Consider the following 11,790-nt stretch of genomic DNA (forward strand, 5'->3'; position numbering starts at 1 on the left):
CCACATCCCTCATTTAAAGGAATCAGTGGATTGTACAGAGGCAGTTTTCACTAAAAGTATTCAGACTGTACTATCAGGACTATCAGGATTGTTGTTGTTCTTTTTGTAAAGGAGATTATTTCATAAATGAAGGATGCATCTGTTAGAGTTTCATTGTCAAGGTATATTGTCTTTCTTGTCAAATAGGATGTTTAATGAAATGGGTTGCAAATGTAGCTCCTCAGGGTAATGATTTGTTTTGATCTCATTAGTAGCTCTGCCATGGAGGTAATATTTGTTTGTTTGTTTGTTTTGTCTGTTAGTGGCAGTACAATTCGGTCAAAACTGCTAGACGGATTATGACAAAAATTTCTTACACAATGGAAGTCATTTTGGAGGGGATCTGGAACAATACAATCATTCTGGATCAGTTTAAAAAATTGAAAAATCTTAAATTCTCATCCTTCGCAAAGTTTTCAAAATAAATATCTTAGTTCGTATTGGACTGATTTATTTTAAATTTGACTCATATATGTTGGGTTGGTTCCTCAAGAACTCCCAACGAATGTAATCCAGATCATATCTGGAAAAAGCATCATTGTTAACAAGGATGGTACCATGATCATGTTAATCCAGATAATTGCAAATATCTGGCGAAGACATACCTGTCAAGTTTTGGATTTGATAATAAGGGAAATTTTCTGGCGTCCACTACGAGCCGTCCCACCCGCCCAACCAAGCACCAGTATCCCTTATATTTTAAGATAGGTGTACAAGAAATCTAAAATACCCACTTATCAACCACTTACTAAAGACAATTATGTGATTAGAATCTGCTAGGTCGACCTTTATTAACATTGAAATAATGTGAACATTCCTACTAAGGCTGGGTGATATGGACCAAAACTCATATCTCAATATATTTTCTCAAAATGGTGATATATGATATAAATCTAGATAATTTTATTAAATAAAGTCTGACCAGAAAGACAATTCTGGGTTAAATTTGCCAATGCAAAATGCCACACAGGGACATTTATTAACAAACAGCTGATCAATATGTGCACTCATTAATCATCTAACTGAGCTTTACATGTTGTTTTGAGAAGTAAAAGCAGTGACTCCTAAAACTAGTATTTTGTTTCATATGTTATATGAAATATTATAGTTTTCTATATCACCAAAATAGAAAAATTGATACATCTTGAATCTCGATATACAGTATCACCCAGCTCTAATTCTTAAATTATAAAACAGCCTCAGTATAAAACATAAATGTGTTTATGAAGTTTATTTAATATACTTACAGTTCATATACAAGTCAACACGTTGCATATTTACTGTTAATTTCATGTTGATTGTCTTTAAGTTAAAGATTAACATTTTATTTTCATTACATATTTTCTAATAATTTCTCATGCTCACTCGTGTGGTTCTCTGGTATTCACTAATGACTTATTAGACACATTTATTACATACTTTACATCCTTTAACACTTTTTTAAAGCAGTGTCTATTTGTGACGCTTGTGACGCTAAAGACCAAGTCTGAAACCTTGGTGTTCTGATTGACTCAGATCTGACATTCAGCTGTGAGATCAAATCTGAGGGAGGATGAGCTTGGACAAGGAGTGATAAGATTTATAATATTAATTATTATTAATATTACAGTAATTTGCCAAGAGGTGCCATCTGAAATCGAGTTAAAGTGTTTCAGATCACTTAATTAGTTGTTAATACCTTGTCATCCAGGGTTGTGAACTCTTGTCAAGACTGTCTACTCTCCATATAACAAACCTTATGATTGTAATATTTTCATAAACCACAGACAATTTCTCAAAGTATAAACATTTATTTATCAAAACAAGTTAAAACCTACAAACACAATAGTGTGCGTGTGTGCGTGCGTGCGTGGGTGCGTGCGTGCGTGCGTGCGTGTGTGTGTGTGTGTGTGTTAGGCCCGATTAGAATTTGAGGTCCAGAGTACCTCGGTTCTGATGGGTCCGTGGTCGGTGATCCTTCTCTTGTGGCAGAGCAGACTTGCGAGAGGAGTCTGAAGCAGCAAAGCGTGGCTCTGGACCGCTGGAGTGTGTCCGACAGGATCCTTTCCTGGACCTGGTTCTGGCCTGTGTTACGCTGGTCGGTTCTGTTCCTTGTTCAGCACGTTTCACAGCTTGTTCAGTCAGCAGGTTTCCACTGGTTCTGACCTATGTTAGGCCTGTCTGGCCTTTGTTCAGCTCCTCCAGGCTACGTTCTTGATTCTTGGTTTAGCATCTTCAGTTGGAACAGGAGGTTTTATCTCTGGACGCGCAAGCTTGTTTAAAAGGTCTAATGAAAGAAAACACTTTGTTACAAAGAAAATAAAAGATTAAAGGAGACGTACATAACTACAGTGGGCATCTTAGCGCCCAGCACCAAAATCCAATGTTTTGAATTTTGCGCTTCGGTTTTGTCGCGGTCTAAGCGATTCTATTGGTCGACGTGTTTTCAGGAGCCAATTAGATTGCTTTGGATGTTCTGTGGGTTGTGGCAATCATGTAAGTGTGATAAGGAATGAATGCATGAGAAATCCTTTGGAACAAGAAATATGAATATAACTCAGAAACCAGTTAGATTATAACTTTCCAACGAGACAAAAGCAGAGATCATATTTTCCTGGTTATTGCGGCACCAAACATGATCTACTTTATGCAACGTTAATGAGAGATATTCCTTAGGAACACTTTTACTGTAAAACAATTATATGATCTTATTCTCAGGTTGTCCTTGACTTCCTGTAAATAAAACAGTTATTGACAGTGTAGAAAAATACATTTCAAACTTTTATCAGAAATTTGTGTCCACTTTTGGAATGTTTCATTGTTAATTCTTGGAGAACAGTTTAGCACAAAGCTAAGATTCTGCCATGTGCTCACAGCAGGGGGAAGGACAAACAGTCGTAAATTCCTGTTCTTAGCTCTTTGTCTCTGATTGTGAGGGGAAAAAGTGGGAAACTCTTCCTGACCAAATGGTCAAGAAGTGTGCTGTGGTATTTGTCAGACATGACCTCCTACAAATCTATCACAAAAACAGCCTTCTACCACCTAAAGAACATCTCCAGAGTGAAAGGTTTAATGATTCAGGAAGATCTGGAGAAACTGGTCCATGCTTTTATCTCCAGCAGACTGGACTATTGTAATGGTCTTCAGACAGGAATCTCCCAAAAGAACATCAAACATCTACAGCTGGTTCAGAACGCTGCAGCTCGGGTCTTAACCAGAACAAACATTACTCCAGTTTTAAAGTCTTTACACTGGCTCCCAGTCAGCCTCAGAATAGACTTTAAAGTTCTGCTGCTGGTGTATAAATCTGTGAATGGGTTTGGTCCAGAATACATCAGTGACATGTTAGTCAGGTATGAACCCAGCAGGTCTCTCAGATCTATGGACACAGGTCAGATAGTGGAGCCCAGAGTTCACAGTAAACATGGTGATGTTGCTTTTAGTTGTTATGCTGCAAAGAAGTGGAACAAACTGCATCCTATGATAACATTAAACATCCAAGTTAAAGGCACTGCTTTTTTCTACTGCCTATGACTGAGAGGGATATTTTTAATCATTTTGTTGTTGATTTAATGTTTTTATTGTTGATTTTATACCCAGTTTAATGTTCTAATGTTTTTTTTAATTTTTAAACAGTTTAGTGTTTTATGTTGTACTTTTTAATCACGTAAAGCACATTGAATTTCCTTGTGTATGAAATGTGCTATACAAATGATAATAATATATTAAAAGTCTGTCCTCAGTCTATGTATCATCCCTCCTTTAATCATTGCATTAATGAATCACTGCCCACAGCGGGGTCTTATCCTAACTTTGATTATCTCCCCACTTGAATTATCTGTTGATGTTCTTGATGATCACTAGCTTGGCTTAATATTTACTGAATGCCCAAGGAAACAGGATTATTAACAGCACATGTGATACAAGTGTGCAAACAGAGATAGGGCATCCACCTCAAACTGGGAACTGTTTCTGTGCTTGGTGAAACACTGAGAATTAAGTTCACACTGAGGTTCAGTGGTTAATATCCGATTAAACTGCTGCATTTTAATCTAATATTTTTTTCATCACATGAAAGAAAGGCCCTTAAAGCTGCAATAAGTAACTTTTGTTGGCATCATTTGATCAAAAATCCATAATCATCTTTGAGCATATTGTAATCAAAGTGTTCTGAGTGGACAGTAAATTTATTCTCCTTCTCCTGGCTCTGTAAAATGACATTTATAAATCCAGGAACATGATGCTCCGAGAATCTGGACTTCATCCAATCAGAGATCTTTTTACAAACACGTGTGCTCCATGAGCTGTTTTTGGCATTACTATTGGCTGCTCGACTGACGTTCAGGTACCCTCGAGAGTAGAAGTGTAATGAAGGACGTCCCAGCAGAAGTCGCCATAACAGCTTTAGACACAACAGTTACACAGCAAATCAAGAGGAAAAAGGCAGACCGAGGTGGAGAAGCAACAGTTTAAAGCCACAAACATACTGAGGAGGAACGGACCGCTGTGTCCTCATGAACCCTCCGTGACTGTGCAGGGTCCGCCCCACGCACACACACACACACACACACACACACACACACACACACACACACACACACACACACACACATACACATACACATACACATACACATACACATACACATACACACACACACACACACACACACACACACAAGTGTCAGAGAGAGAGTGATAACAGACGCGCGTGTAAACCAAGAGAAGCTTATTTAAGGTGAATTAATTTTATAGTCTGGATGCGGAGTGATGGTTATCAGGCAGCCTAGATCACAGCTGCCTCTGTGTGTCCTTTTGGCGGGGACGAGCCAACGGCAGCAGCCGCTGCTCTGGACGGTAACGACAGTGTGATATGTGCATTCATGTTAGTTTTTAAAACACCATAAGAGTATTCAATAACACAAGATAAAGTTCATACACTTGTCACTAGTCTATATTTTGAAAAAAGTCACTAAGAGCTTTCACAAAAGACACCGGTATGGGAGGTTGAGTTTCGGTTTCAGTTTCAAAACGGAGCGGAGAGAGGATTCTGCAAACTGCAGCTTTAAGGCTTCACTGCCATTAACTGCCATTCAGCCTCTAGTTGCGCTTAGATGAAAATATGAACAGGCTCATCCAGATTCCAAAAATAAAACTAACACTAACCTATCTTACAGTTTACAGCAGGGGTCACCAACATGGCCCGCATGGACCATGTGAGGGGCCCTCAGGAGCTCGAGTCACCAATGAGTTTCATCTAAATGTGATTTACTTTCCAGGATTCAAACTCAAAAAATAAATACAGATGACAGATGTAGTTAGTATTTAGTAAAGTTAAATACTGCTGCACGTGATAAAGTTTTAGTATTAAACATTGTCACAATGTTGTGGTATGTTTTTTATATATATATTAAAACGCAAGGTAGATTTTTGTAAAATATGACATTTGTTGCGTTTTACAATAATGTTTATATGTTCATGTGTACCATTGCTCTGCTGAGTGTGTTCATGCTGGACTAGAACGCTACCTCTGCTAAAGCTATCACAAGTTGGCCAGACTGAACCAAGATGCTAAACTTGGGTCTCTGTTGCCACATCAGAGTATTCCTGGTAAACTTTATGAAGATAACTGGCTTTACTTTAAGCTGTCCTTGAAAATGTCTATTTGGTTGGTCTTGGTGTATACTGTGATGTTGATTATTCTGATGTGTAGTTACAGTATGTCAGAACTAGGACAAGCTGTGTGCATTCCCAACACCGCTGCTGATTACAGTGCTTTAAGACACAAAGCTCACATGAAGACATCTTTAACATGCAGAGATTTGGATTGTAAAAACAAAAACCTACAGGTGTTTGGTTGGATTAAGAACCCCTGGCATTTCAAATTGACCAACAGCATGATTAAAAACCTTTGTGAAGTGTTTCAAAACTACTCAAGGTTATTTAGAGATGCTTAAGATATTACTTAACAAAAGATTATTCATTATATTTTATTCCCTTTCAGTCTATTCTTCCCCACCACTTCCATTATCCCACCCTGACTCCCTCTTCCCTGTTCCCTTCCCCCTCACCTAGGTGTAACACTGCCCTCTCTTTTTATATTCTCCCTTTAATAAAGTGTTTCTTACCCTTTCTTAGGGAGGGCTGGTGATGGTCACAATTATGCAATAAAATAAACTCCTTTATTTAATTGCAATAACAAAACATGCATTGCTGTGGTAAAAAAATTGCACCTCATGTAGTGTTGACCTCCGACAGCTTGTGCAGACGAGGCAAAAAAAAAAAATTCCCTCATTATCAGCATTAAATTGTATTCAGTTTTGTTTAATTGGTTCATTACTGAGAAGAATTAGCTTAAATCCAAATGTATTTTATCGTAGTTAATACAGTTTGTCATAAAAGTTTGAGTGAAAGGACAATTATTGTTTGAGTTTTAGTTGTTGTTTTTATTGCAGCCTCTTTTTTTTTTTTTTTTTTTTTTTAAAGATGTTTGATATTCATGTCAACGATTTAAATCATCTTTTGATTGTTATCATATGTAAATTAGGGTTGGAATGTTAACATTTTTTGTTGCTTTTTTTCTCAGATCATGAAAGAAGTTTGCCGAGCTTTGAGCAATGCAGCTGCTGATGATACTAAACTATTACTGCTCAGCTCAGTCGGGACTGTTTTCTGTAGTGGCCTGGAGCCGTCTTACCTCATCGGGCGTTTGTCCACTGACCGCAGAAAAGAGAGCAGCCGCATCGCCGATGCTGTTCGGTAAGAAGAAACCATTCCACCCACTGATACTCACTTCTTTTCCCCTTCGTCATTAGTCGAGACTGGAGTGGATACCGATTGTTCTGTGACTCTTGTAGGGACTTTGTGTTGGCATTCATCCACTTCAAGAAACCTATTGTGGTAGCAATAAACGGGCCAGCTTTGGGCTTAGGGGCTTCCATCCTGCCACTGTGTGACGTAGTGTGGGCCAGTGAGAGGGCTTGGTTTCAGACTCCATGTGCAGCTCTTCACCTCACCCCTTCTGGATGCTCCTCCTACACCTTCCCTCAGATACTGGGCGTTGCTTTGGTGGGTTCCTGCAACATTGAATACATTTTGTTAACCAAAATGAATCCTGAATATCACATTACAATGAATGATGCAAGTCCTTAAATGCAGGCTAATGAAATGCTGTTCTGTGGAAGAAAACTCACGGCACAGGAAGCATGCAGCCGGGGGCTGGTCTCACAGGTCTTTTGGCCAACCACATTCAACCAGGAAGTGATGCTGCGCGTGAAGGAAATGGCAACATGTAGCGCACTGGTAGGAACTTATGTACATTTATCTGACAACCTTTCGCGATACCACTCGTATCCTTGTTGATACATCTTGTGACGTTTTAAAATCGTGACATCTTCTTGCATGATATATCGTCCCACCTTAACTTCTTATGTCATGAACCACCAATGTTTGCACCACCCCTCCTATGAAAGCTAGCATTTGTCGACTGACTGATGGGGGCTGTTCCTAGTGAGTGACTGGGCGTGTCATAACTGGAGCAATGGATCAAGGCATTTTTAAGAATTTCCAGCCTTGACACGTCAGCTCTACCCCTTGCTAATGTATGTGTTAAAGGGTACCTGTAGCAGAAAAGTTTATAACAAAAAATGTGTTTAATATATTACCAATAAACAAAATATGTGCATCTGAACCTGGTTCTGTTGCAGATTTCTTCCTGTTTAAAGAAAAACTGTTAGAAGTGTTTTTTCTTCCCACAGTTGCTTATGCTTGTTCATGTGGATTTGTTGGGTATTTTCCTTTTTATTACAAATTTTATATTTTAATAGCGCTTTGAGATGACTTGTTGTAATTAGCTCTATATAAATAAAGTTGAATTGAATTGAATTTTTGGAGGGAAAGAAAACACATCAAAGGGACTTTTTAGAACAATTTTATACCTTGGGGCATAAACTATGGAGAGCCGCCATTTTGGTCAGGATATGTACGTTTTTTGATTCCTGTTAGCTGTTGCGTGGCAACACTGTTCTGTTGATCTACACAGTGCTGTTTAGAGAGAGAGTTACGATAACAGAAGTTCGAAATGCTTGACCGTCACGTTATTTATCTAGACTCAAATAGTTCCCGGAAGTTATTGGCAGGCAATTCTATTCCATTGATTCCAAGTGACATAACTAGGATTTTTGGTAATTTGTCATCAATAACTGCATTGATTTACAATATTTATACAGTACACTGTCATATGTATGTGTATATACAGTATATGTTATTAATAATAATAATGATAATAATAATAATAAACTAACATGCTTTAATGCACACGTTAATGGGTTTAGATACGCTGATAATCATAACATAATCTTATCTTTAGAGTGGACATGGGCTCATCTGTAAACATTCGCATTTACTGGTTCAATAAACGGGAAGAGATTCAAATTCTGATGTAGCTGGTTATTATTTACAGTCCGCATAAACAGGACTGAATCATAACATAACCTAACCTCTAGAGTGGACATGGGCTCATCTTTGAACGGTTGCATTTACAGACCTTGGAGTCGCTGTTAGCTTACTAATAAACGGGAAGAGATTTGTCACCTTTACAATAAGTGTTGACTAGGCCACTGGGAGTGAGGTCCAAGGCCAAGGCAGGCTGACTTGATAATAATGTATCATGTTTTTCTGCAGTCAGTGCCTTCTCCTCGCCCTTCTCTCTCTTCTCTGCTTCAGGTGTCATGAAGCTGATGATGGCAGTTCCTGATCTGTGGTTCATGGCTCAACTAGTCTGAGACACTCTGATGTTCTATTTCTCTATCCTGTTCTGTTGGTCCTTCTGTCCATTAACCCCAACCAGTCACAGCAGATGGCTGCCACCTCTGAACCTGGTTCTGCTGGAGATCTCTTCCTGTTAAAAGGGAGTTGTTTCTTCCCACTGTCGCTAAATGCTTGTTCATGTGGATCTTGTTGGGTTTTGTCTTTCTTATTATGAATTTTATATTTTGTTAAGCGCATTGAGCTGATTTTGTTGTAAAATGCGCTATACAAATAAAGTTGAATTGAATTGAGTAATAATAAAAATAATAATATCCACAATGATTATTTAAACGTCTTACCATTCAAAAGTGTATCACATACTGTCTACTCCGCTCTAGCTGGCGTGAACGGAGATGTCGTATCTCTCTTTCTAAACGGGACTGGGTCTACAGTTTCTGAACAATGGCAGAATGTAAAGCCAGTGGTTGCCATAACAACAAGAGAAAAACCCAGCAGAAACATTTATTTTTTTGTCTTTAAACCAAATAATGACATGAAGTCAGAGTTAGCCAGGCGTTAGCCAGATACAGATTTTCCGTTCAGACAAAATTCGGTGATATGCAAGAACCACTTCAAGCCGAGCTGCTATGATATGAGGGATCTGTGGGCTAAGCTAATGGGCACGAAGCCAAAGTTATGTCTGAAATCAGATGTGGTCCCAACAGAATTCCTTGACAAAGTCTCAATGCAGCTTGTAAACGTATTGTTCAGAGCACTACTACGAATGTGCGTCATATCCTGACCAAAATGGTGGCTCTAGGTATATTTTCTTTATTGGTAATACATTAAACACAATTTTTGTCATATACTGTACATTTCCACTACAGGTACCCTTTAATGTATGTATGGTAATCACTGAATCGAGTGGTCTTTTGAATACATACAAATAACTCCTCCCCTATTCTTTATACATTTGAAAGGTCTTAGAAGAATCCAAATGCCTGGTGAGGAGTATCCTCGTGTCAGTCCTGGAGGACGTCAATGAGAAGGAGTGCCAGATGTTAAAGCAGCTGTGTTGTTCAACCAAAGGACTGGAGGCCATCTTCAGTTACCTGCAGAACAAGACGTATTAAAAGTAAACTTAGAAACTTCTGCTGTGCAATGCGAGTCTCTGGAAGGACATCTATGACAATGCTGTGATCCTAAAGTGCAGTAGCGGCCTTGGTTTCCATTCATAAGTCACGTAGAGTCCTTGGGATTTGTGTTTACTCTGAAGTTTAAAAACAAATTCCATCCAGATCATGTTTTGTAAAGAAGCTTTTTAACTAAAGGCCTGTCTGATTAAATGACCGTCCAGATTCACTGACCCAAGAATCTCAGAGGAAAGAGCCGAACGTGCATTGCTTCGAACGAGAAGGAACAGAATGGTTCTGTACATGTGGAAGATTTATTATTTACCAAGATGAACGAAGACACAGTATAGTTGCTAATATATTTATTTCATAAATGTAAAAAACTGCTTCATGTATATAAAATGATTTTTAAAAAATTGTATATAGTATATTGTGTTAAATGTAAACCAAAGTTTGCATGCAGACACTGGTTCTCATTGATAGATGTGCACATTCGCTCTTTTCTGTGTGAACTGAAGGATAAATAATCCTTCATCACTCACACGTTTCACTGGATTAGATTCAGGAACAGCTCAATGTTTTGTATCTGCCAATGTAACATTCATGGCGCATTTGGATTATTCTGAATATCAAACAGATATTTAGGCTTATTTAAACGTTGTGTTCCTTGTCTTAATAACATGTACACTGGTGATTTTGTACTTCATGTGCTGTTCTGTGTCCTGGAAGATTTGGCCATTTACTTTCAGAAACAAAAAGGTGAATACAGCAAATGTTTTGTAAAATCAAGCACTAAAGCGAACTGGTATTGATTTAAAAAAAAAAAAAAAAGAATTATGTTGATTACATTAAATGTTGGCTCTTTTTAAACTGCTAAACAACACACTGTAGGAGGCACTAATTTTAGCCTCACTGTGATGGATCACACCATGCAAATCACTGTTTTGTAAAACATGCAATTATCATTTTAATCAAGGAAACAACAGAAAATCTGTGATTACTAACCTGACAATTCAGGTTTTTAAGGGCACAAAATCAGAGGTGACTGACTCAATCTAGGGTCTTTCATTCAACAAAACTGTACAATATGTTGGCAATGAAGTAAACCTTGTCCATACCTGCATGTGGTGATAGAATATTTCAGTCATTTTTATATTGCATTGTGTAAAATATTTAGGGATCTATTTTACCAAATATAAATGTATGTAGGCCTGTGTACATTGTTTTGTAAAACGTCCATTTTGCAGTTGCACACATGCAGTACAGATTAATATATATGTAAAATATGAACTTCTTCTGTAAGTAATCGCATGTAATATAGTGTATAAATGTCTTGCCCTGAGGCTGTTTTGTACCGGCATTGTAAGTACTGTTAGAAACATGGCTGTTTATTTTTGTATTTCTTGATTAGTCATGCAGTCGCATGTGGTTTTGGTTGCTCCAGAGGCAACACGGAATCTTTTTAACACCACGTTGAATTAAAGTTGGATGAGCAAACTTAGTCTGTCAGACAATGTACATGCTTTTAATTTCAAAACTGAAATGGAAACTCAATATTTGACACAGTACAGCTTGAAGACTTTCTCAGAGTAAGATATCTAGAATTTTTATAGCAATTTAAGCAACTGTCTTCTATGATGTATTGATTGAAAATGTGGTGAAAATAGATTGATGTTTCTAACTAGTTAAAAAGTTAAACTTCCCCCTTGTATTTGATGAATTGATAAATTATTTGTCATTTAAAAAAAAAAAAAAAAAATCAAACATTGCTATGACTCCAAAACAAGAACAAGGCATATTTTTTTTGTGATAATTATTAAATTATCTTCATTTATTATGATCAGATTTGCATACCTATTAAAGTTTTGCAAAGCCTTTGAACTCCAGCAAT

At 37.7% G+C, this 11,790-nt stretch overlaps 1 protein-coding gene across 1 annotated transcript in view; it reads left to right on the forward strand.

The window, feature by feature from the left end:
• LOC114456489 (chromodomain Y-like protein 2) overlaps positions 1 to 11,685 on the forward strand; it is a 38,504-nt gene extending 26,819 nt beyond the window's left edge. Inside the window, exons 4-7 of the mRNA XM_028438277.1 lie at positions 6,605 to 6,777; positions 6,876 to 7,086; positions 7,177 to 7,320; positions 9,747 to 11,685. Coding sequence (XP_028294078.1) covers positions 6,605 to 6,777; positions 6,876 to 7,086; positions 7,177 to 7,320; positions 9,747 to 9,899 — 681 coding nt within the window. The 3' untranslated portion in view covers positions 9,900 to 11,685. The remainder of the gene's footprint in view (positions 1 to 6,604; positions 6,778 to 6,875; positions 7,087 to 7,176; positions 7,321 to 9,746) is intronic.
• Positions 11,686 to 11,790: the final 105 nt, after the last annotated feature.

The sequence above is a fragment of the Gouania willdenowi genome, chromosome 3, assembly GCF_900634775.1.
Source record: "Gouania willdenowi chromosome 3, fGouWil2.1, whole genome shotgun sequence".
Lineage (NCBI taxonomy): Eukaryota > Metazoa > Chordata > Actinopteri > Blenniiformes > Gobiesocidae > Gouania > Gouania willdenowi.